This window comes from Mirounga angustirostris, unplaced genomic scaffold (genome assembly GCF_029215605.1).
Source record: "Mirounga angustirostris isolate CCGP_5_RB_7025 unplaced genomic scaffold, mMirAng1.0.hap1 SCAF_11, whole genome shotgun sequence".
In the NCBI taxonomy this organism is placed as follows: Eukaryota; Metazoa; Chordata; class Mammalia; order Carnivora; family Phocidae; genus Mirounga; species Mirounga angustirostris.
This window is the reverse complement of record NW_026991719.1, coordinates 49,893,033-49,920,524: the sequence shown is the minus strand read 5'-3', so window position 1 is coordinate 49,920,524 and position 27,492 is coordinate 49,893,033. Positions and strand designations below refer to the sequence as shown.

Genomic DNA, 27,492 nt, shown 5'->3' with positions numbered 1-27,492 from the left:
TTTGTTCTGGGATCTGTTTCTCCGAATGCCAGGAAGATTGATGGCCCATATAGGCTGGAACCAGTTGGGGAAAAAGGAGAACAAACAACACAGGGGTCAGGATGGCAACCAGAAAGAGAGGCAGACTCTTCCTCCACCCTCATCTCCATCACTGTGCTTAGACAAGTGTTGTGAGTGTGTGTGTGTGTGTGTGTGTGTGTGTGTGTGTGTGATGTGGCACTGGGATAGATATCATCCTGTTGTTGTGTGTAGCGTAGTCCTACTTGCCACAGAGTTTAATGACCAGGGTTAAGGTCTTTGCACAGCCCCTGCCTTGCTGGATGATCCTGAGCTCACCCCTTAACTTCACTGTGGCTCAGTTATGCCATCTATCAAATGGAGGATTCAACCTAGACTCCTTATGTATCTCACAGGGTGGCGGTAACAAATCACTGAGTGGATCTGTGCCAAGGCTGAGTTTCATGGAAGCAAGCCATCACAGAAAGCCATATTCTTTCATACCCATGACCTCTCTGGATAGCATCATGTGTGGGTGAGAACAGGAGGCTGCAGGACTGGAGTCCATTGTCTGTGAGGAATGCCATGGTCTATAACCCATGGGGGTGGGGTACAGTGGTGTTAAATAATATACCACAAACTCTCAATTGGTCAGTTCCAAGGAGGAGTAAGTAAAGGGGAGGAACACAGAAAATTTAGAGCAAATATGTTTGAGCTTCATTTTAGTCTTTGATTTCAACCTCTTCACCCATTCCAGACCCAGGGCTGCCTTGAAGCACCAAAGGAAGATGCACTGGAAATTTCTTTCTTCTCTGGGGAAAAAGCTCATGAGTAGGAATAAAAGCATGAGGCCTGTGTAGTCCATATTCACATTCTGGGCCATTCCACCCACTATCTAATGGAGAGTTGACAAGTATTGTTTGTCTTGTGGTCCAGTGGAGCTTGTGCTCCTAGTGCCATCTCCCTCTCCCCAACCCTTCACCACTAGTATGTCAGTTTTTCCATAACTAATAGAGTTCTGTGGGTGGGGTAAGGGACAAGTAAGGTAGCCAGCTGTGTGGACTGAACACATTCTCATTTTGTCTCCTAAGCTGATCACTGGAGATTCCATCGTTAGTGCTGAGGCAGTATGGGATCACGTCACCATGGCCAACCGGGAGTTGGCATTTAAGGCTGGCGACGTCATCAAAGTCTTGGATGCTTCCAACAAGGATTGGTGGTGGGGCCAGATCGACGATGAGGAGGGATGGTTTCCTGCCAGCTTTGTGAGGGTGAGTGTCAGCCTTCACTCTCCTCTCCTCAGCCTTCACTTTCCTCTCTTGTCTCCTTGGCTACCTGCCCCTGGCTTTCCCCTCACCAGCCTTTGTTCTTCTGCTCATTTCTCTCCTGGTGGCTCCTCTCACATATACCCTCCCCCTTTTTGGTCTTTTACCCAGGACATGGGCCTCCTTTAATCTTTCCCCTTCTAATTTTGAGTCTTTTCATTTTTCCCCTTGTTTATTTTACCAATCCCCATATTCTGTCTGCCTCCTGCCTCCTGCCTCCTACCTGTTGTGACTTTGTACAAATCACTTCCCTTTTGGTCTAGATGGTTTTTGAAGACTCTTTTAACTCTATATTGCTGTGAACTTACGTTTCTTACCTCTCTTCTTTCCTGCTTTTATTATTTTCCTTGTTTCCTCTCTTTTGTTCTTTCTTTTTATAGATCCCTCTCTTCCCGTCCCCTCCCTTCCTCACTCCTCTCTGCCTCCTTTGCCTTCTTTCTCTTATTTAGGGAAGTGTGAACAACCCTGTGTGTTGTCTTCAGCTATTAATGTAAGAGTGTGGGCTCCCTACCCTCTCAGGGGCTACAGTTTACTGATTGCAGATTTTACATTGAGTCAGGTGGCTGGGATCTAAGATGTCCTGAGGGTGGGAAGCAGGCAGCTTGATAGTGCTTGTAAGACCTTGGCCCTTTTGACATTGTGCCATGAAGAACCTGGCCGTTAATGAAAGGGCCTCTTGAGAAAGGGCACCTTAGCAGTTTCTGCTTCCTCTGGGTTACCAATTGGCAAGATGCTATGCAGTAAGAGCTCTGGAGTCCCAGCTCTTGGGAATTATGAGCTAGAATCTCTTCTTTGGTATTTGTGAGCTCTGATTTTCCCCATCCACAAAATGGTGTTGATAATTCTTTTATGCTAGTGGATATCATAATGAATCTGATAATGTACATGGCAACAACTTTGTAGCAGTATAAGTACCCAGGCTACATCAGGATATCTTCTGATCATACTTACCATAGCCTATCACCTTTTGTCGGTTTCTTCTGTAAGATACCTGATGTCAAACAAAAGATGAGAGTGGTTTGGGCTCTTGGAAGATGAAGGGCCTCAAGACTACAATGATAATATTGTGAAGAAGCAGTTTATTTGAAATCAGACAACCTGAAATGCAATTTCAGCTTTACTACCTCCCAACTCCATGGCTTTTGGCAACACTTAATTCCCTGAACCTTGATTTCCTCATTTGAAAAATAGGGATAACAGACGTTTTATGATGATTAAATGAAATCACATAAGGGAGTAAAGTGTTTAGCGCAGTGCTTGCCACACAGTAGGTACTTGGCAAATGGTAACTTGCTTTATCATCATCATCATCATCATCATCCTCATTATCACCACCACCACCACCTTATTAGCCCCAAAATGTGTATGTATCAAGGCTGGCCTTAATGGTTAAAAGAGGCCTCCTTCCTTGGAGGGCTGTAAACCCAGGAAACACTGTTATCTGGTTGGAATGATTTAGGTGAGGACAGTACTCAGAAGCAGAACCATGCCTTTTGGGATGAGTGTGAGGTCCTATAAAGAAATAGCTTGTGTATCTTCGGCTAACAGATCCTTCTTTAAAGGAAGGACTAAATTGCACCCAGTGTCACCCCAATTCAAAGGTATTTCACTTTCTGTGAAATGTCATTTTAAAAAAATATTTTATTTATTTATTTGACAGAGAGAGAATACAAGCAGGGAAAGCAGCAGAGGGTGGGGGAGAAGCAGGCTCCCGCTGAGCAGGGATCCCAGGACCCTGGGATCATGACCTGAGTCAAAGGTAGACACTTAACCAACTGAGCCACCCAGGTGCCCCAAAATATCATTTTTATAATAAACAGTAAATCAAGGGATGGGGCAAAATGATGGAGCAAGGCAGAATGACTCAGGGAGGCAAAAAGCAAAGCCAGGCTTTAGCTTATTAATGAACTGGCATTTATGCTTCTACATGCAGGGTCAGGAAAAGTGTTCCTCTAAGCACACAGTCCCAGCAGCCACTTGCATGGACTGAAGCTGACCTTTGAGAAGGCTACTGGCTGACTCAGGCATGCATGGTATGGAGTCTAGCCCAGTGGTTTTCAGTCTTGGCTGCATGATGAAATAAATCACTTGGGCAGCTTAAAAAAAATCCATCAAAACTCAGTCTCCGGGCGCCTGGGTGGCTCAGTCGTTAAGCGTCTGCCTTCGGCTCAGGTCATGATCCCAGGGTCCTGGGATCGAGCCCCACATCGGGCTCCCTGCTCCGCGGGAAGCCTGCTTCTCCCTCTCCCACTCCCCCTGCTTGTGTTCCTGCTCTCACTATGTCTCTCTCTGTCAAATAAATAAATAAAATCTTTAAAACAAAACAAAACAAAACAAACCTCAGTCTCCAAGCTAGTTAAATCACAATCTTTGGTGTTAATAACCACTGGTCTATACCAGCACAGTCCAGTAGAAATATAATGTGAGCCACAAATATAATTTAAATTTTTCTAATAGCCACAGTAAAAAAAAAAAAAAAGTAAAAAAAATACAGGTGAAATTAATTTTAATATATTTTTCTTAACCCAATGTATCTAAAATATTATCATATAACACCATATATTATCACTATGAACATTATTAATAATATATTTTTCTAAGTATTTGAAATCTGGAGTGTATTCTATACTGACAGCACATCTTCATTCATATTAGTCACACTTCATGTGTTGATTAGCCACATGTGGCTAGTTGCTACTGTATTAGATAGCGCAAGTCTAGACTGAGGACTGTGATAATAGATCAGGACCGTTAATGACAGGGCCCAAATCATAACTTAGAGATCAAATCCGTCTCCTATACCAATGTTTATTCTTTGAGAAACTAAGATAGCATTGCATGTTGCCTGAAATTGTATTCAGAATGAGCATTTGATCATTGTGAACCTTTGTTTAATAATAGTTGAATGATCTTCACATCTCTACAGGGGAGTACCATAGAACCTTAGGGGCCAGCTGTTGTGGTATCCCCAGTAAAAGGAAATGGAGTCAGGCTGTTGCATGAATGACATGAATATTGTCTCACAGGTAGACCTTTCAACTCTCCTTAATGAGTATTTATGTTTAGGTTTACATTTCTGGTAAAATTCTGTGATACTCAAGGTTTTGAATGATGGAGGTTATGTAGGCTCTTTCCTAGTAGATATTTTTAAAATAAAATCACTATCTCCATTCTTCTACATCGATTTTTGTTGAGGGTAGAATGGTCTTATGGAAATGGTACTAACAATATTAAGAAATAAGAGACCTGAGTTCTAGTCATAGCTCTCCCAACCATTAGGTATATGATCATGGGCTTTTATTTTCTCCATCTCTGAAGCACTCTCTAGAATTTATTTAAGCTCTGACATGTCTAGGTAGGACATTGAGAGGAATCACACTGAACTATTGAATCTTCATTAGTGTTGATGTAGTTGGTAGGTAGATGGGTGGTTTTCTGGGATACTGTACCTTCATGTTATGGGACAATTGCCTGCTTTATCCAGACTCACTGGGAGCTGAGATTCAGTAGCTCCTTAAGAACATCATCCCTAGGTTATTTGGCATATAACATGAAAGTATAGTAGGTAGAAAAACAGTTTCTCCTGAACTCCATACCAACTGGACACCTTTGTAGATCATTGAACCAACCCATTCCCTACCTGGAAGTCCCATTGTTGTGTGAGCTTCTCAGTCCTAGGATGAATAATCAAGGGTGCTTACGGTGGTTCTGTCCAAGCTAGGCCTACCTTTTATTAAGCAGATTAAAATTCAGTGTGGAATCTAAGAAACCCAGATCCTTTTTTCCCCCAAGTTTTTATTTAAATTCCAGCTAGTTAAAATACAGTGCAATATTAGTTTCAGATGTAGAATTTAGTGATTCATCACTTATATACAACACCCAATGATCATCACAAGTGCCCTCCTTAATACCCATCACCTATTTAACCCATCCTCTCACTCACCTCCCCTCCTGTAGCCATCAGTTTGTTCTCTATAGTTAAGAGTCTGTTTCTTGGCTTGCCTCTCTCTTTTTTTACCCCATGTTCATTTATTTCTTAAATTCCACTTATGAATGAAATCATATGTTATTTGTCTTTCTCTGACTGATTTATTTCATGTAGCATAATACTCTCTAGCCCTATCCACATCATTGCAAATGGCTGGATTTCATTCTTTTTCATGGATGGGTAATATTTCATTATACACACACACCACATCCTCTTTTTTTTTTTTTTTTTAGAGAGAGAGAGAGAGCGCATGAGCAGGGGGAGTGGCAGGCAGAGGGAGAGGGAGCAGCAGACACCCCACCAAGCAGGGAGCCTGACAAAGGGCTCAATCTCAGGACCCTGGGATCATGATGTGAGCTGAAGGCAGACACTTAACCGAATGAGCCATGCAGGCACCCTCCCCACATCCTCTTTATCCATTCATCAGTTGATGAACATTTGGGCTCTCTTCATGGTTTGTCTATTTTTGATAATGCTGTTATAAACATCAGGATGCATGTATCCCTTTTGATTAGTAATTTTGTATCCTTTGTGTAACTACCTAGTAGTGCATTTGCTGGATTATAGGGTGGTCCTACTATGAACTCTTTGAGGAACCTCCATACTGTTTTCCAGAATGACTGTATCAGTTTGCATTCCTACCAACAATGCAAGGGGATTCCCCTTTCTCCACATCCTTGCCAAAACCTGTGGTTTCCTGTGTTATTAATTTTAGCCATTCTGACAGGTGTGAGGTGCTATCTCATTGTAGTTTTGATGTGCATTTCTCCAACGATCAGTGATATTGAGCACTTTTTCATGTGTCTGTTGGCCATCTGTATGTCTTCTTTGGAAAAATGTCCATCCATGTCTTCTGCTCATTTTTTAACTGGATTATTTGTTTTTTGGGTGTTGAGTTTTATAAGCTCTTTATATATTTTGGATACTAACCCTTTCTCAGATATGCCATTTGAAAATGTCTTTTCCCATTCTGTAGGTTGCCTTTTAGTTTTGTTGATTATTTCCTTTGCTATGCAAAAGCTTTTTATTTTGATGAGGTCCCAATAGTTTATTTTTACTTTTGTAAGAAACCCAGATTCTTGCTTCAGTTGTGCTGTTAGATGTGCAGCTTGAGCAGTTTCCTGTACATCTTTGAAACTCAGCTTTCCTCCTTGTAATTTGGGGATAATTGAGTCTTGTGAAAATCCTTTGTAACCTGTGGTATGTTGGTTACCTATAGTTAGGAAGTTTGATCCCATTTTGGCTGCTTTACAAGAAATTGCTAGGTATATGTATCTTCTATGCAGTCAAATATCTGCCTCTCCTGTTTTTCAGAATTTTATTTTGTGTATGTGTGTGTTCTCAGATTTTCTCCCTTCTGAACATGGGATAAGGCTTCACAAGAGCACTGCAGGAGTTGATGTACCTTACCAGCAGCTGGTCAGGTTAAGTAAATTACAGCTTGCTGAACATTGGTTCCCATATCTAGCTGTTGACAACTTCAGCTGCTTCCTGGGCTAATTTCCTCCCTGGGAGCTGAAAGCAAGCTGCTGGGATATGATTGTACCAGGAAATTGCAAATCCCACCCCCTACATGCTGACCCCTAACCTCAAATCATTCAGGCTTCTTTTCTTTGTCGCCGTGTAAAAAAGGACTTTGTTTCTGACTCTGGGCCTTGACCTGGGGAGGATATACTCCCCACTTGAAGACAGGATGAGTACAGGACACATGACAACCTGTTATTGGTGGTGGTATGTGAAGTCCGTGTGATAAAACATGGTTTTGGTCAGAAAGTAAAGAGCCCGTTCAGATGTCATCAGCATGTATTTTCCTTGTTTCTTCAAATTCTAGAATTCTCTGGTTTCTGGCCTGGCTTGAGGCAGGGGATGAAAGGATGAGATAATTGGTTCATTATTGTCATTCCTTGCAATTGTACAGATCAGATGTCATAGAACTAAAACTTCTCCTGTTTATAGGGAAGCTTACTGTTTCAGAGTGTTACTTGGCTTTTAATTATGTAGAATCTCTTTAACTGCATTTTGGGAAAGATTTTCACTTGTATGAAATCCTACACTCATAGTAGATTTAGAGATGGACTCATCTTGGTCAATAGTGGCCAACTTAGATGTTTGTAGGGTCTACGCCAGTAACTTACATGAGTAAAGCAATCTGAGACTAGAGTATGCATGGGTCTACATCCAGTTAGAAAATCTATGCCATCTAAAGTGAACAAAAGTGATTTGGATTGTTCTCACTGGTGAGGTAGGGTGTAGGAAGGAGGAAAGTCCAGTGGGCTGAGATCTTCCAGTTTTTTCAAGAAAATCCAGAAATTGGATTATATGTAAAAATCTCCGTATTTTTAAAATGTTGACCAGTGATTGACTTTTTTTTAAAAGAAACACTGTGAAGGACACATGGAACACATCTGTGGGCTAAGTTGTCTCTCCAGGTCCTAGCTTGTGAACACTGATCAGCCAGACCTCATTGTATAGATTCTGAGGAGACATAAATCCAGAGGATGGAAGTGACTTGCTTACTCATATAGAGAATTAATGACAAAGGCAGCACTTAAACCTAGACCTCCTGAATCTTAAGACAGTTAAAATCTTTTTCTAGTAAGTACAATGTCTAGGCTTCCTCAGGTATGATTTCTATCATTTTTTTTTTCCTGTGAATGGGCCATAATTTCCTGTTTCTTTTATGCCTTTGTATACCTGGTATGCCTTTCTGAAATTTTTTGTGTGTGTGTTAACACTGGGCATTTTGAACATTATAGTGTGTGGTAACCCTAGAAATCAGATTCTTTACCTTCCCCAGGGTTTGCTATTGTTGGTTGTTGAGGGCTGTTGTTGTCTATTTGTTTAGTGAATTCTCCAAACTTTTTTTTTTTGCCTCAGACTGTATTCCTTGTCATCTGTGGTCACTAAAGTCTCTGTTCTGTTATCTTATTGGTCAGCCTGTGAACTGAGAGAGATTTCTTTAAATACTAAACCAAGAAAAAACAACAAAAAACAGCTAATGTTCTGGCTCTGAGGTGGGGCACTTCTTCAGTACTACTCTGGGCTGCCCATAGCTCTGCCTTAGTTTTCTTTTCCTACTTTGCTGCTTGCATGGAACCCACAGATCCTCCAAAAGTACAAGCCTACAATCCTGTCATGCTTTTTCTGAGCATGCATCTGGTCCAAGGCATGTATCTTGTGCCCCATCTTCCTCAGTATGTACAGTGGCCCTTCCCAGTCCTTATTCTCCCAAGAAATGTCTTGTTCAGTCTCTTCCTTCCTGTGTAGTGTTTGGTCTGTTCTCTGTTCTCCCCTTCTGCCATGTCTAACTCTATGTGATCAGGAGCAATGTATATCTTTAAATTTTTCAATAGAGGCAGTCACAGGCTAGAAAGCCACTTCAGCCCAAGGGGGTGGGGGTACAAAAAAAGGTTAGCCTCTGTGTCTGTCCTTCAGGGTCAAACAGGTGAAAACACATAGCCACAGTTATTTTAAGAACAAGGCAAGGCCATTAGTCTGGCACCAGCAAGTTGCATGAGGAATGTGGACTACCTTCCTTTCAGCTGCTGGGGAAATGGGGATAGTAGACAAATGAGCAAAACTGCCTCTACATTCTCTTACCACATTCTAGCTTTCTCTTTCTACATCAAGAAAAACCCTGGTTCCATTAAGTTTTGGATCAGATTCTAGAATTCTGAAAACATTGGTTCTGTCAGTCTTTCCAGCTAAGGATTGTTCCAGTGGAGGGACTGATTTTTTGTGCATCCTAATCTACAATTTTTAGTGATGTTATGCCCCTCTAGAATCTTAATCCTGTGCTTTCTGGGCTATAGAATAATCAGGAATGGATATACTTGGGCTGCTAACAGGACTGTTAACAATTGAGGACCTACCTCCCATTCCAGGCTAATGGCAACAGTGTTTGCTTTCTTGTGATGAGTTCATTTATGCCAGCCCTTTTTTATCCACTCAAGCTTCAAATGGATATAGGCCTTTGGCCTTAACCATCTATGTAGACAGTCTTGTTTGTGGTCCTAGAGGTGACTCATTACAGGATCTGTGAGTTGAGGCTGACATTTGTAGGAAGGGCCTTTCTCCCTAGATTAGAGAGATTTATCTCCTCCTTAGTAGAACTTCAAATGGCATTATTAGCCCTTATATGCATTCACATAATCCATCTTACTGGCTTCTCACTGCACATGTTTTGGGTGAGATCATCCAGTGTATCCTTTGGCTAATTGGAAGGAGGTTGTTTTTTTGTTTTTTTGTTTTTTTGTTTTTTTTTTTTTATGGAGCCATCTTCAGCTCAGAGAAAACCTTAAATCTGGCTGTTGCCTGACCTAGGTGATTTCCAAATTCAAGTCTCTCTTAGAATCCCCCCAATTTAGAGCAACCTTGAAGGTCATATAGTATATCCCATAGCCTCCAGGCAGGACTTATAACCAAATCATCCTGACCTTCTGAGAACTGGTCAGCATCTATCAGGAAAACATGAACTACTTTCCTACTTCCTTGTTTAATGCTGATAACCCTTATGCTGTAGTCTAAACTAATTTCTTGAAACATGTTGCTTTTTTCAGTAGGCAAATTATATTTAAGAACTGGCACCAGTAGAAGACAGTCTATTGTTCTTTTGGTGGTGGATCTTTCCTTCTGAGTCCCAGTTGTTGATCCATAAAATGAATCAGTGATTTGATTGGCTACCTGAGTTGAAGGCTGTGATCTGGACCTGAGGCCTGTTTTTCTCTTTGTAGCCAGTCCCTGGTTTCATTTAAAGATTACCATGGGCCGCCCTAGTACAATGTCTAAACTGCCTTGGTGGTTTTGATCACCTGAGGAGAGGAAGACCATGATTGATTGAGTGCTCTTTGGGAAGTATGAAATTTTGGAAAAGAATAATTGTATGTATAGTTTTCTTTTTCATCAATATAGATATCATTATAAGTCAAGGTAAACCTCTTTTTCTCCTCATGGCTTCTCATTGCTAGTACTATTAATATCTCCTTGCCAGTATTTACCAAGCCCTGAACAAAAGTGACTGTCCAGCACTTAGCACAGCTGCCTTTTTGAGCTAGGTAGACAAGGGCTAAAGGTATCTGACATCTTAAAAGGCCTCTTTCTGGGTACTCTGTCCTGCTTATTGGAGGTTCACCAGAGAAACCATACTCAGAAGCCCATGGGTTTCTTTTCTGGTTTTAAGAAGTGAGTCTTCTTTGAAGAACCTTGATTTGGGATGCCTTAGTGTTGAATGAGAGAATTGACATTTTCTACTTTAGTTTAGTTCCCAGAATGGATTTGATTCCTCAAGTTAACACAGGGTACTAATTTCTGGAGGACATGAAGGCTAATTGCAACTCTCTAGGATATGAGACTTAGGGCAGAGGGCTTGGGGGCTCAGTCCTCATATAGACTATTCCTGTTAGAGATCCATCCATGAGGGAGTCTGACACCTCCTGGTCTAAATACATATAGGTACCATTTCCTTTCAGGGACATATAGGTACCATTGCTATTCAGAATATATGGATAAAGCAAAGTAGAATAGAGCCTTTTTTTTTTTAAGATTTTATTTATTTTTTTGACAGAGAGAGACACAGCAAGAGAGGGAACACAAGAGGGGAAGTGGGAGAGGAGAAGCAGGCTTCCCGTGGAGCAGGGAGCCCGATGTGGGGCTTGATCCCAGGACTCTGGGACCATGACCTGAGCCGAAGGCAGAAGCTTAATGACTGAGCCACCCAGGTGCCCCCAAAGTAGACTAGAGCCTTAAGCAAGAAGCCAGATACCACCATTAAGGATGGTACTCCCTGAGCATGGTGGGCTGAACTGATCAATTGAATGTGTGAGTCCTTAAGGGACCTAACTATACTCCCCTTTCCTTGACTAGGATTGGAACTCAGATCCAGGGATACCTGAGTCACAGGCTGACTTTTCCTAAGTCTTTTGCCTTAGAAAAGCCAAGAAGGCAGGCAGATGATGCTAAGAAGACAGGAGAGGCAAATGAATATGGAGCTTTAGGCAGAAACTATGCTAGCTTTTTGAGGTTGAATGGTTATTTTCTATTGGAAATGTGCCATGTGGGCATAACAAAGATCAGTTTGTGTGTGTTGAACAGGGGACATTCTCTGTGGAGGAATAGGGAATGGTGGAGCTCCTGGGGATGGAGAGATAAAACACTGACAGATTATTGTGCAGGAAGAGCACAGTGAAAGTAGTAGGGACACTGGGCTGGGAAGTTAAGAGACCTGATTTGAAGGGCCAGCTCTGCTGCAGATTCTCTGGGGAATGTCAGGCAGGGACCTATCCTTTTCTCGGCCTCAGTGTCTCAACTGACAATTCAAGGGCTTGGACCAGGTGGTTTCTAAAGGCCCTATCTGCACCAATTTGGGGTTCTTTCATGATTCTAGAGTCAGGATTACCTGTGTTTACTAGTCTGCATCTACTGAGAACAGTACATCAAATTAATTTGATGGAGCTGCCCAGTGGAGCAGGAAGGATTTGGCTCAACACTACAGTTGTTGAGTAGAGGGTGGAGAGACCATTGACACATTAACAGGTAACACCTTATCTCCAGGTGAAGAGGCTGTTTCTGTGAGGCACCAACCAGTTGATACTACCTGGGAAGATGACACAAGGTGGCATGATGAAGCAATTCAGCTCAGAAACTGCCTTCCTGTCCTTTGAGCAGCCAGTCTCTAAGTTAAGAAACAGATTTCTCTTGATCTCTGCCAAAGTTACCCATATCCATTGAGTAGGAAGCTTCCATAGGTGTAAATATCCAGGCCCCAAGCTCACCTCCTTATATATGCCTCTCCCACTGTCTCTCTGAAGCCAGGTTGCTCTTTATTAGGAATCATGACTTTCATTTTGTAATTACAACTTCATTTTAGGTTATAGACCCTTTGACAGTAAGTGAGTATTAACTTTAGCCTATTCAGTCTGAAGTATAAATGATTGATATCAAACTTTTACCTGAGAATGATTTGGAGGGGAGAAGGGACCATGGGAGAAGCAAGGAAAGGAAGTAAGCAAAAAAAAAAAAAAGGTGGATGGAAATAAAAAGGTTCACAGAGACACCATGGGAAGAGAGGTCTATAAGCATACACACTTTCCTACCACCTCCATTTCCATGGGGCCAGCTCACTTTCCACATGGACTGTCTCTTAAGGCTCCATGCCCCATAGGAAATACTTCAAATTCTAGAAGACTGGCCTGAGAGTCAAATAGTACTGACTTCACATCTTATATCAGTGCTTGTGAGTGGTGTGATCTTTAACATACTTCTTCATATCTTTGAACCTTTAATTTTTCTCACCTGTAAAATGGGGACAGTGAGCTGTGCTTTTTCTCAAATATTAGACCCTGACATTTGAAAAATATGTCACAGTTTGATATAGTCTTTCCAGACATGGCCATGATTTACCCTCTCTTATACAGAATTCTAAGATTAGCAGAACAGGTCAGAGAGGTGCAAACTCTGGTTATAGATGAATACCAGAGCACAGAGACCAACTTCTCCAGAGATCCAGGTTACTTAGAGTAGTACCTGAAACCCGAGCTTCTTGGGGCTCAAAATCCAATGCTTTCCCCATTCCCCATGACCATTGTGGGGCTCAAAAGACCTACTTGGTGTGAAATGAGGTTAGCAATTCTGAAGTCTATGTCCCCATGAGAGATTAGGCTCACTGTTCCCTTGAAAGAGAAGCTTGAAAGTTGGGTTGGCTTTCTTAAGGGGGAGAGACTGCAAGTAAGGCAAAGGATCAGGTCAGTGTAGAGGACAGACACCCAGCAAAGGAGTGTCACTGGTACTGTCAGGGCCACTAGATCATGATAGTTTGACCCTGGCAGTCCTCTTTTGGTTCCTTCTTGTTCTGCGGTTCTAGTTCCAAGGTGGCAGGGTTATTAACTCTCTCATGATGGCGTATTTCTGCCTTGCCTGAGGCCAAAAGTATCCCTGGCTAAGCCATACAAAAGCAAGGCTTGTCAATAACATTGCCTAGGCTGCTAGTCTCCAGGCCTCTTTATAACTCTGCAAGGGCCAGCCTCTACCTTTCTTGATCCCCTCAGAGAGATCAGGACACACCTTAGATAGCCCCCGGCTATGAAATCTCCAAGTCTACCAAGTTTGGCTTTATATCTACTTCTTATCTTCCCTTCCCATCCTTGGTCTTACCACTCCCCAGTCATTGAGATAACTTGTTTCCCAGGGCAGTGCATCTGGTCAGGTGATCTACTTTCCTATGTGGGTATCAAACTTGGGTGTGGGCTGAGTTGGGACAACAATGTATCAGAACAAAGGGTCAGCACCAAGTCTCTGCCAATCTCAAAGATCTAGAATTCTAATCCCTGGACAGCACTTACTGGTTTAAGTTGGGGTGTCTCCTTAAAGTCCTTGAATTTCCTAACTGACCCCAGAACACTCAAGTCATATGATGCCATTCCAAGGAGCTATATCATGAAGAGACACCTCAGCAAACCATCTTCTTCCCTTTGGTCTTTATTACTTTTCCAAAAGCTTTACTTCTAGACTATACTTGCTCCATTTCTCTCTCTCGTTGTGTTTAATTTTTTATTTGAGAGAGAGAGAGAATCTCAAGCAGACACCATGCTGAGCATGGAGCCTGATGTGGGGCTTGATCTCATGACCCTGGGATTAGGACCTGAGCCAAAATCAAGAGTCAGATGCTTAACCAACTGAGCCACCCAGGCGTCCCTTCTCTTTCTTGATTGGAGGCATATTGGAGACTATTCCCTGCCTGTCTCCTAGCTTCATTTCCAAATACAACCCTTCAGCTCTGGAACAGAAATAACTAGAGATCATAGGTAGATCCATTCAACTTAATTTCTGTTTCCTCACATAAAACATTAGACTGACATGGCTGTTTTTGGATGAGGTATGAAGACATTGAGAGGGAGGCTGGGAGTGGGGTTTTCTATAACAGAATATATAAAGTGGCACTAGGCTCAGTGCTTCCCTCTTGATCCTTCTATAGGAATGGTGCTAGAGAAGGCAAAGCAAAGGCCTCCTGCAAGTGCAGATGATTTCCTGAAAGGTAGAAGGAAGGCCTTTCCTACATCATAAAAGGCCACTTCCCTGTTTCACTTTGATTTTCTTATTTTTGCTGAGAAAATATGCAGCTATACAAGGAGAAATCTATTTGGGCTAGTTGGGGCTCAGAGTTCTTTGTTAAAAAGTAGTTGAAATTAACATTTGGGGGATCTAACTTTTCTGCCTCTCCTTCCCTTCTACCACCAGCACTTCACAACCACCCACCTCACCACCCATCCACTGCCCTCTACCCAGCAGCAGAAGACCTAGAAGGTGAAACTGCCCCTAAACAGATAATAGATACATAAACAAAATAACTGCATCAGCTTTCTTGGCCTTGCTAAATACAAGATAGAAACTAAACAGATAACAGGGACAGGGGTGGGTAATGGGAGAGCAGAGCCCAAGGGAAAAAGGAGGGAATGAATGGGAAGAGGGGGGGAGTTCTCTCCCCTGGAAGGACTTTCATCACTCTTACCATTATTACCATCACTACAAGTGTTTAGGGAGCCCCTCCTTACCAGTGTACCCTCCATGGCTTTAGCATGCTCAATTAAAAGCAGTATTTCCTCAGCCTGGAATCCCATCCTCTCATTACTTTTACTAGCTAAACAGATGTCATAATGGAGAAACCTGTTTTGTTATGATAGTTCCTTTCATTATCTAGGGGCTTTCTTTAAACTTTTGTGGATCACTTAACATGTACAATCTCATGAAAGCCTCTCATCACTGGTATTTCTCATCCCCATTGCAGATAGGGGATGAGGGAAATGAGACCTCAAAATGGGACATAACTTACCTAGGGTTATATAGCAGGTTAGACTTGCAGAGCAGAACCAAATCTCTAATTTAGCCCTTCTGATTGTTTAGCTCAGTGTTGTTTCTCTGACTCCTACTAGGTTGCCTACTAGGAGTTTTTGCTGTTTGAAGATGCTTAGAAATAGGCCTTTAAAAAAATAGGATGAATATCACTATAATCTCACTTGTGCTAATAATATATCTTGTGGACCCTTTATTTAGCCTTCAACATTGATACGTTATCAGTATGTTGTTTGTATTCATTCTCTAGGAGTCATTCCCTGTGAATGCCCATGAGCCCTGCTTAGGGAAAGAAATTCTGGCTGAAGTTTGTGTTTGACTGGACTTGAATTGGATCCAAACAAAAGGCTTGGATTGGATTCTTCTTTTTTTTAATTAATTAATTATTTATTTATTTATTTTTATTATGTTATGTTAATCACCATACATCATTAGTTTTTATGTAGTGTTCCATGATTCATTGTTTACGTATAATACCCAGTGCTCCATTCAGTACTTGCCCTCTTTAATACCCATCACCAGGCTAACCCATCCCCCTCACCCCCTCCTCTCTAGAACCCTCAGTTTGTTTCTCAGAGTCCATCATCTCTCATGGTTCGTCTCCCCCTCCGATTCCCCCCACTTAATTTTTCCCTTCCTGATACCTTCTTTTTTTTAAACATATAATGTATTATTTGTTTCAGAGGTACAGGTCTGTGATTCAACAGTCTTTCAAAATTCACAGCGCTCACCATAGCACATATGCACCCCAATGGGGGGGGGTGTGGATTCTTCTTAAAATGGTCTGTGAGCAATGGTTGTTGACTCATACAGCCAGGGAATTTTAGGGCTTGGGGAGATTTTAAAAGTCATCTATTGTGGTTCCATACAAATTTTAGGATTGTTTGTTCTAGCTCTGTGAAAAATGCTGGTGGTATTTTGATAGGGATTGCATTAAATGTGTAGATTGCTTTGAGTAGTAGAAACCTTTTAACAATATTTGTTCTTCCAGTTTCCATTTCTTTGTGTCATCTTCAATTTCTTTCATCAATGTTTTATAGATTTCAGGGTACAGGTCTTTCACCTCTTTGGTTAGGTTTATTCCTAGGTATCTTATAGTTTTTGATGCAACTGTGAATGGGATCTATTCCTTGATTACTCTTCCTGCTGCTTCATTATTGGTGTATAGAAATGCAACAGATTTCTGTACATTGATTTTGTATACTGCCACTCTACTAACTTCATGTATTAATTTTAGCAATGTTTTGGTGGAATGTTTTGGGTTTTCTATATAGAACATCATGTCATCTGCAAACAGTTAAAGTTTTACTTCTTCCTTGCTGATTTGGATGCTTTTTATTTCTTTTTGTTTTCTGATTGCTGTGGCTAGGAATTCCAGTGCTACGTTAAATAACAGTGGTGGAAGTGGATATCCCTGTCTTATTCCTGACTGTAGAGGAATAGCTCTCAGTTTTTCCCCATTGGGGATGATATGAGCTGTGGGTTTTTCATATATGGCCTTTATTATGTTGAGATATGTTTCCTCTAACCCTACGTTGCTGAGGGATTTTATCATGAATGGATGTTGTACTTTGTCAGATGCTTTTTCTGCATCTATTAAAATGATCATATGGTTCTTATCCTTTCTTTTATTAATGTGCTATATCACATTGATTGATTTGAAGCACTGATACTGAACTACCCTTGCAACTCAGGAATAAACCCACTTGATCATGCTGAATGATTTTTTAAAATATATTATTGGATTCAGTTTCTAGTATTTTACTGAGAATTTTTGCATCCTAACAATCCAAAAATTTGTATGAAACAACAAAAGACTGAATAGCCAAAGCAGCCTTTAAAAAGAAAAACAAAGCTGGAGGTACCACAATCCCAGACTTCAAGTTGTATTGCAAAGCTGTAGTAATCAAAACAGTATGGTACTGGCACAAAAATAGATATGTAGATCAATAAAACAGAATAGAAAACCCAGAAATGAACCCACAACTATATGGTCACTGAGTTAATCTTTGACAAAATAGGAATGAATGTCCAAAGGGAAAAAGTCTCTTCAACAAATGGTGTTGGGAAAACTGGACAGCAACATGCAAAAGATAGAAACTGGACCACTTTCTTATACCATACACAAAAATGAATTCAAAATGGGTTAAAAACCTAAATATGAGACATGAAACCATAAAAGTCCTAGAGGAGAATACAGACAGGAACCTCTTTGACATCACCCAGAGCAACTTCTTTCTACGTATGTATCCTGAGACAAGGGAAACAAAAGCAAAAATAGACCATTGGGATTTCATCAAAATAAAAAGTTTCTGTGCAGCAAAGGAAACAATCAACAAAACTAAAAGGCAACCTACAGAATGGGAGAAGATATTTGTCAATGATCTATTTTTTTAAAATTAAGTAATTAATTTTTAAAATTTAAATTCTAGTTAGTTGACATACAATTCAATATTGGTTTCAGGAGTAGAGTTCAGTGGTTCATCATTTACATATAACACCCAGTGTTCATCATAACAAATGCCCTCCTTAATACCCATCACCCATCTATTCCATACCCCACCCATCAACCCCCAGTTTGTTCTCTATAGTTGAGTCTCTCATGATTTGCTTCCCTCTCTCTCTTTTTCCCCCTTGCATATGTTCATTCATTTTGTTTCTTAAATTCCACTTATGAGTGAAATCATACGGTATTTGTCTTTCTCTGATTGACTTATTTTGCTTAGTATAATATACTCTAGCTCCATCCATGTTGTTGCAAATGGCAAGATTTCATTCTTTTTGATGGCTGAGTGATATATATACATATACCACATCTTTTTTTTTAAGATTTTATTTATTTGACAGAGAGAGAAAGAACATAAGCAGGGGGAGCAGCAGGCAGAGGGAGAGGGAAAAGTAGACTCCCCGCCAAACAGGAAGCCCAATGTGGGATTTGATCCCAGGACCAGGATAGCATGACCCGAGCGGAAGGTAGATGTTTAATGGACTGAGCCACCCATGCACCCCTGTACCACATCTTCTTTATCCATTCATCAGTTGATGGGCATATGGGCTCTTTCCATAGTTTGGCTATTGTTGAAAATGCTGCTATAAACATCAGGGTGCATTTACCCCTTCAAATGTGTATGTTTATATCCTATGGGTAAATACCTAGTAATGCAAATGTTGGATCATAGGGTAATTCTATTTTTAGCTTTTTGAGGAACCACCACACTGTTCTCCAGAGTGACTGACCCAGCTTGCATTCCCACCAGCAGTGCAAGAGGGTTCCCCTTTCTCCACATCCTCACCAACACCTGTTTTCTCTTGTGTTATTGATAAACCACTCTGATAGGTATGAAGTAATATCTCATTGTAGTATTGATTTCCATTTCCCTGATTATCAGTGATGTTGAGCACCTTCTCATGTGTCTGTTGGCCATCTGGATGTTTTCTTTGGAAAAATGTCTAATCATGTCTTTTGCCCATATCTTAACTGGATTATGCAAATGACATGTCTGACAAAGGGTTAGTGTCAAAAATCTATAAAGAACTTATAGGGGCACCTGGGTGGCTCAGTCGTTAAGCGTCTGCCTTCGGCTCAGGTCATGATCCCAGGGTCCTGGGATCGAGCCCCACATGGGGCTCCCTGCTCAGCGGGAAGCCTGTTTCTCCTTCTCCCGCTCCCCTGCTTATGTTCCCTCTCTCGCTGTCTCTCTCTTTCTGTCAAATAAATAAATAAAATTTAAGAAAAGAACTTATAAAACTCAAAACTCAAAACAACTTTATTCTGTCCCTCAGCATCTACTTCCTGCTACTCCAACATGTATGTGGCTAGACAAGCCATTTGACTAGTAAAAGCTTCTGTTCCCTTATTCAGTCACTTCTATGAGGAAAAGGGCTACCAGGCTTACAAAACTAATAGAAATGGTATTGCAACTAATGAGTCTGCTGAATATGCAATTGAACGTTTTACTGCTGCTCTGGCTTCTACCAACAGTCATAATGTTACTGGGGCTATATATCAGAGAAGGTGGGGCTTTGTACTTCCATATCTTGATAGCTTAACTAGAAGCCTTCTCTTTCTTTTAGCCCATAAAAAATGCAAATAAAGGAAATGCAAATAAAATGAACTTTTAAAGGTCTTGGCAGTCAATTAGTATGTACACATCTACACATGTTGTCTGCTGCCGCCCGCCCCCCTGCCAAGAACACAATACCCTGCACACAATATTTGTGAAGTAAATCCTGGGTAATTTGATTTAATTTGACCCCAGTATTATTTTTGTGGCTATTTGACTAATATAAACCTAAATTGTATCAAGGTCTAAGCAGGCAAGTGGTCCATAAAAACCAGTTAAAGGGAGAAGACTTAGTTGTAATATGGGGCATAGTTTGTTTCAGAGGCATCTAGTGTGTTGTTTTTTTTTTTTGTAACAATTATACTATCAAATATAGATTTGAATAGATACTTGGATATATACATATTGAATATGTATACCATTGAAAGTATTTGGTTTAAATATTTCCTTAATTTGACTTGAAATTTTTTTCAACATTTAAAAAATAATTTATTTTTGACAAATAAAATTGTATTTAAGGTGTACAATGTGATGTTTTGGTATATGTATACATTTTGAAATTATTATCACAATCAAACTATTTAACATATCAATCACTTCCTATAGTTAACTATTATTATTACTTTTTATGGTGAGAACACTTGAGTTCTATTCTCAGCACATTTCAAGTATACAATACAATATTATTACATATAGTCAACATGCTATACATTAGATCTCCAGAATTTATTCATCTTATAACTAAAAGTACCCTTTGATAAATATCTCCCCTTTTCCCTGGTAGCCATCATTCTTTCTGTTACTATGAGTTTGACTTTTTTTTAGATTCCATGTATAAATATCTTCCAGGTTTAGCCATGTTGTTGCAAATAACTGTATTTCCTTTTTTTTTTTTAAATACTGAATAATATTTCATTGTATATATATACTACATTTTCTTTCTTTTTTTTTAAGATTTTATTTATTTATTTGAGAGAGAGACAGCAAGAGAGGGAACACAAGCAGGGGGAGTGGGAGAGGGAGAAGCAGGCTTCCCGCTGAGCAGGGAGCCCGATGCGGGGCTCAATCCCAGGACCCTGGGATCATGACCTGAGCCGAAGGCAGACGCTTAATGACTGAGCCACCCAGGCGCCCCTATACTACATTTTCTTTATCCATTTATCTATTGACTTTTATGTTGTTTCCCGTCTCTTGACTACTGTGAATAAAGCTGTAGTGAACATGGGAGTATAGAATTCTCTTTGAAATAGTGATTTTATCCTTTGGTTATGTACCCAGAAGTGGAATTGCTGGATCATATAATAGTTCTACTTTTAATTTTTTGAGATACCTCCAAACTGTTTTTCCATAATGAGTGTACCAATTTATATTCCTACTCATAGTTCACAAGGGTTCACTTTTCTCCACACCCCAACACTTGTTATCTTTTGACTTTTTGATTAGCTATCCTAACATGTATGAGGTGATATCTCATTATCGTTTTGATTTTCATTGTTGTTAGAAAAGATACTTGATATGATTTCAATCTTCTTGAATTGATTAAGACTTTGTTTATGGCCCAACAACACATGGTCTATCCTGGAAAGTGTTCCGTGAGCACTTAAGGAGAATGTGTATTCTGTTGCTGTTGGATGGGATCTTCTGTGTATGTCTGTTAGATATATCTGGTCTAAAGTGTAGTTTAGGTCCAATGTTTCCTTATTGATTTTCTCTTGGATGATCTATAAATTGTTGAAAGTGGAATACTGAAGTCCCCTACTGTTACTGTATTGCTATTTTTCCCTTCAGATCTGTTAATATTTGCTTTATATATTTAGGTGCTCCAATGTTGGGTGCTCATGTATTTAGTATTGTTATTCCTCTTGATGTATTGACCCCTTTATGATTATATGATTACCTTCTTTGTCTCTTATTATAGTTTTTGACTTCTAATCATTCTTTTTCTGATATAGGTATAGCTACCTCTACTCTCTTTTGGTTTCCATTTTCATGGAATATCTTTTTCCATTACTTTACTTTCAGCCTGTATGTATCCTTTTCTTCTTTTACTTTTTAAATTCAAGTATAATTAACATACAGTGTTATATTAGTTTCAGGTATACAATATAATGATGCAAAAATTCTATATATTTATTAGTGTTATATCAAGATAAGTGTATTCTTGGGGAAACTGGGTGGCTCAGTCCAACTCTTGATTAAGTGTCCAACTCTTGATTTTGGCTCAGGTCATGATCTCGAGGTCCTGAGATCAAGCTTAAGATTGTCTCTTTCCCTCTGCCCTCCCCCACCCCTGCTTTCACACATGCATGTGTACATATATGCATGCTCTCCTCTCTCAAAAAAAATAGATAAGTGTATTCTTAATCTCTGTTATCAGATAACACACCCACCTCCCCTTGGGCAATCACCAGTTCATTCTGTGTGTTCAAGAGTTATTTTTGTCTTTTTCTTTTCTTTTCTTTGTTTGTTCATTTGTATTGTTTCTTAAATTCCTGAATAGACATGTTTCCAAAGAAGACATACTGATGGCCAACAGACACATGAAAAGATGTTCTACATCTCTAATCATCAGGGAAATGCAAAGTAAAATCACAGTGAGATGTCACTTTACACCTGTCAGAATGCCTAAAGTCAACAACACAAGAAATAACAAGTGTTGGCAAGGATGTGGAAATCCTTGTACAGTGTTGGTGGGAGTGCAAATTGGTGCAGCCATTGTGGAAAACAGTATGGAGGTTCTTAAAAAATTAAAAATGGAATTATCATATGGCCCAATAATTCCACTACTTCATATTTACCCAAAGAAAATGAAAACACTAATTCACAAAGATATGTGAACTGCTCTGTTTATTACAGCATTATTTACAATAGCCAAGTGCTCGCTTCAGCAGCACATATACAATAGCCAAAATATGGAGGCAACCCAGGTGTCCATGGTTAGATAAATGGATAAAGAAGATATATACATATACAATGGAATATTACTCAGACATAAAAAATAATGAAATCTTGCTATTTGTAACAGCATGAATGGACTTAGAGGGTAATAATGCTAAGTGAAATAAGTCATTCAGAGGAAGACAAAAACCATATGATTTCACTCATGTAGAATTTAAGAAGCCTAAAGCTGAAGTCAGTCTCATAGGCAGCATATAGTTGAGTCTTATATTTTATCCAGTTACTCTGTGTCTTTTGATTAGAGATTTTAATCAGTTTCCACTTAAAGTAACTATTGGTAAATAAGTACTTGTGCTTGCCATTTTGTTCATTGTTTTCTGGGTGTTTTATTGACTCTTTCTTTCTTTCTTCTTCTATTGATCTCTTCCTTTATGATTTGATGATTTCCCATACAGGTATGCTTTGATTCCTTTTTATCTTTTTTGTATCTACTATAGGTTTCTGTTCTATTGTTACCGTGAGGCTAACACAAAACATCTTAAGAGTTTTTAACAGTCTACTTTAAGCTGATAACAACTTAAGTTTGTCCAAATACAAAAGCTCAATGCTTTTACCCTCCACACGTTTTATGTTTTTGATGCCATTACTTACATCTTTTCTTTTTTTAAGCTTTATTTAAATTCCAGTTAATTAACATACAATGTAATATTAGTTCAGGTGTACAATATAGTGATTCAAAACTTCCTTACATCTTTTTTATATTGTGTATCCATTAACAAAATATTGTAGCTATAGTTATTTATAATTTGTCATTTAGTCTTTATACTAGAATTGATTTATATACCACCATATTACAGTATTAGAGTATTCTTAGTTTGACTATGTATTTACTTTTACCAGTGAGTTTTATACTTTGATACAGTTTGGGGTTACTAGTCAGCATCCTTTTTTTCAGATTGAAGAATTCCCTTTAACATTTCTTGTAATTACGACAGTTCTAGTGGTGGTGAACTTCAGCTTTTATTTATCTGGGAATGTCTTTATCTCTCTTTCAATTGTTTTTGATGGCTTTGCTGGGTAAAGTATTTTTAGTTGACAGTATTTTTCTTTCAGTAATTTGAATAAAGCATCCCACTTTCCTGGTCTGCAAGGTTTCTGCTGAGAAATCCACTGATAGCCTTATGGGGGTTCTTTTGTATGTAATAAGCTCCTTTTCTTTAGTGCTTTCAAGATTCTCTCTTTGCCTTTGATTTTTGACATTTTAAAAAAAGATTTTATTTATTTATTTGAAACAGAGAGAGTGTGAGCATCAGTGGGAGGAGGGGCAAAGGGAGAGGGACAAGCAGACTCTCCACTCAGCAGGGAGCATGATGTGGGGCTTGATCCCAGGACCCTGAGATGATGACCTGAGCTGAAGGCAGATGCTTTAATGACTGAGCCATCCATGTAGCCATGATTTTTTCTATTTTTGTTATAATATTTCTCAGTGAAGTGTTTGGATTGAACCTGATTGGGAAACTTTGAGCTTCATGTACCTGGATGTCCATATTGTTCCCAAGATTTGGGAAGTTTTCAGGCATGGTTTCTTTCTTTTTTTAAAAAATTTATTGTTATGTTAATCCCCATACATTACATCATTAGTTTTAGATGTAGTGTTCCATGATTCATTGTTTGTGCATAACACCCAATGCTCCAAGCAGAATGTGCCCTCTTTAATACCCATCACCCGGCTAACCAATCTTCCCACCCCCTCCCCTCTAGAACCCTCAGTTTGTTTTTCAGAGTCCATCGTCTCTCATGGTTCGTCTTCCCCTCCGATTTCCCCCCCTTCATTCTTACCGTCCTGCTATCTTCTTTTTTTTTTTTTCCTTAACGTATATGGCATTATTAGTTTCAGAGGTACAGATCTGTGATTCAACAGTCTTCCACAATTCACAGCGCTCACCATAGCACATACCGTCCCCAATGTCTATCACCCAGCCACCCCATTCCTACGACCCCCCCCCACTCCAGCAACCCTCAGTTTGTTTCCTGAGATTAAGAATTCCTCATATCAGTGAGGTCATATGATACATGTCTTTCTCTGTTTGACTTATTTCGCTCAGCATAACTAACCCTCTGGTTCCAATCACGTTGTTGCAAATGACAAGATCTCATTCCTTTTGATGGCTGCATAATATTCCATGTCTATATATACCACATCTTCTTTATCCATTCATCTGTTGTTGGACATCTTGGCTCTTTCCACAGTTTGGCTATTGTGGACATTGCTGCTATAAACATCGGGGTGCACGTACCCCTTCAGATCCCTGCATTTGTATCTTTGGGGTAAATACCCAGTAGTGCAATGGCTGGATCGTCTGGTAGCTCTATTTTCAACTTTTTGAGGAACCTCCATACTGTTTTCCAGAGTGGCAACACCAACTTGCATTCCCACGAACAGTGTGGAGGGTTCCCCTTTCTCCGCATCCCCACCAACATCTGTCATTTCCTGACTTCTTAATTTTAGCCATTCTGACTGGTGTGAGGTAATATCTCACTAAGGTTTTGATTTGGATTTCCCTGATGCCAAGAGATGTTGAGCACTTTTTCATGTGTCTGTTGGCCATTTGGATGTCTTCTTTGTAAAACTGTTTGTTCATGTCTTCTGCCCATTTCTTGATTGGATCATTTGTTCTTTGGGTGTTGAGTTTGATAAGTTCTTTTTTTTTTTTTTAAAGATTTTATTTATTTATTTGACAGACAGAGACACAGCCAGAGAGGGAATACAAGCAGGGGGAATGGGAGAGGGAGAAGCAGGCTTCCTGTGGAGCAGGGAGCCTGATGTGGGGCTCGATCCCAGGACCCTGGGATCATGACCTGAGCCGAAGGCAGATGCTTAATGACTGAGCCACCCAGGTGCCCTGAGTTTGATAAGTTCTTTATAGATTTTGGATACTAGCCGTTTATCTGATATGTCATTTGCAAATATCTTCTTCCATTCTGTTGGTTGTCTTTTGGTTTTGTCAACTGTTTCTTTTGCTGTGCAAAAGCTTTTTATCTTGCTGAAGTCCCAATAGTTCATTTTTGCCCTTGCTTCCCTTGCCTTTGGCGATGTTTCTTGGAAGAAGTTGCTGCGGCTGAGGTTGAAGAGGTTGCTGCCTGTGTTCTCCTTTAGGATTTTGATGGACTCCTGTCTCACATTTAGGTCTCTCAACCATTTGGAGCCTATTTTTGTGTGTGGTGTAAGGAAATGGTCCAATTTCATTCTGCTGCATGTGGCTGTCCAATTTTCCCAGCACCATTTGTTGAAGAGACTGTCTTTTTTCCATTGGACATTCTTCCCTGCTTTGTCAAAGAGTAGTTGACCATAGAGTTGAGGGTCCATTTCTGGGCTCTCTATTCTGTTCCATTGATCTATGCGTCTGTTTTTGTGCCAGTACCATACTGTCTTGATGATGACAGCTTTGCAATAGAGCTGGAAGTCCGGAATTGTGATGCCGCCAGCTTTGCTTTTCTTTTTCAACATTCCTCTGGCTATGTGGGGTCTTTTCTGGTTCCATAAAAATTTTAGGATTATTTGTTCCATTTCTTTGAAAAAAGTGGATGGTATTTTTTTTTTGAAGATTTTGTTTATTTATTTAACAGAGATAGAGAGCACAAGTAGGCAGAGCGACAGACAGAGGGAGAGGGAGAAGCAGACACTCTGCCGAGCAGGGAGCCCGATGCGGGGCTCAATCCCAGGATCCTGGGATCATGACCTGAGCTGAAGACAGCCGCTTAACCGACTGAGCCACTCAGGCGCCCCTGGTGGATGGTATTTTGATAGGGATTGCATTGAATGTGTAGATTGCTCTAGGTAGCATTGACATCTTCACAATATTTGTTCTTCCAATCCATGAACATGGAACGTTTTTCCATTTCTTTGTGTGTTCTTCAATTTCTTTCATGAGTATTTTATAGTTTTCTGAGTACAGATCCTTTGCCTCTTTGGTTAGATTTATTCCTAGGTATCTTATGGTTTTGGGTGCAATTGTAAATGGGATCGACTCCTTAATTTCTCTTTCTTCTGTCTTGTTGTTGGCGTATAGGAATGCCACTGATTTCTGTGCATTGATTTTCTATCCTGCCACTTGACTGAATTCCTGTATGTGTTCTAGCAGATTTGGGGTGGAGTCTTTTGGGTTTTCCACATAAAGTATCATATCATCTGCAAAAAGTGAGAGTTTGACTTCTTCCTTGCTGATATGGATGCCTTTTATTTCTTTTTGTTGTCTGATTGCTGTGGCTAGGACTTCTAATACTATGTTGAATCGCAGTGGTGATAGTGGATATCCCTGCCACGTTCCTGACCTTAGGGGGAAAGCTCTCAGTTTTTCCTCATTGACTATGATATTCGCTGTAGGTTTTTCATAGATGGCTTTTATGATATTGAGTTATGTACCCTCTATGCCTATACTCTGAAGAGTTTTGATCAAGAAAGGATGCTGTACTTTGTCAAATGCTTTTTCTGCATCTATTGAGAGGATCATATGATTCTTGTTCTTTCTTTTGTTAATGTATTGTATCATGTTGATTGATTTGCGGATGTTGAACCAACCTTGCGACCCAGGGATAAATCCCAATTGGTCGTGATGAATAATCCTTTTAATGTACTGTTGGATCCTATTGGCTAGTATTTTGGTGAGAATTTTTGCATCCATGTTCATCAGGGTATTGGTCTGTAATTCTCCTTTTTGATGGGGTCTTTGTCTGGTTTTGGGATCAAGGTAATGGTGGCCTCATGAAATGAGTTTGGAAGTTTTCCTTCCATTTCTCTTTTTGGAACAGTTTCAGAAGAATAGGTATTAATTCTTCTTTAAATTTTTGGTAGAATTCCCCTCGGAAGGCATCTATAGCCATTTATAGGTCTATTCAGGTTTTCTATTTCTTCCTGGTTCAGTTTTGGTAGTTGATACATCTCTAGGAATGCCTCCATTTCTTCCAGGTTATCTAATTTGCTGGCATATAGTTGCTCATACCATGTTCTTATAATTGTTCATAATTCTTTGGTGTTACTTGTGATCTCTCCTCTTTCATTCATGATTTTGTTGATTTGGGTCATTTTTCTTTTTGATAAGTCTGGCTAGGGGTTTATCAATCTTGTTAATTCTTTCAAAGAACCAGGTCCTAGTTTTGTTGATCTGTTCTACTGTTCTTTTGGTTTCTATTTCATTGATTTCTTCTCTGATCTTTATTATTTCTCTTCTCCTGCTGGGTTTAGGCTTTATTTGCTGTTTTTTTCTCTAGCTCCTTTAGGTATAGGGTTAGGGTGTGTATTTGAGACCTCTTTTGTTTCTTGAGAAAGGCTTGTATTGCTCTATACTTTCCTCTTAGGACTGCCTTTGCTGCATCCCAA

At 39.9% G+C, this 27,492-nt stretch overlaps 1 protein-coding gene across 3 annotated transcripts in view; it reads left to right on the top strand.

Moving 5' to 3' along the window:
• Positions 1-27,492, top strand: part of ARHGEF9 (Cdc42 guanine nucleotide exchange factor 9) — a 242,054-nt gene that overhangs the window by 86,880 nt on the left and 127,682 nt on the right. For all 3 annotated transcript variants that reach the window (XM_064574140.1, XM_054508226.2, XM_064574141.1), the window contains exon 2: positions 1,089-1,268. In XM_064574140.1, the coding sequence (XP_064430210.1) occupies positions 1,089-1,268 (180 nt within the window). The remainder of the gene's footprint in view (positions 1-1,088; positions 1,269-27,492) is intronic.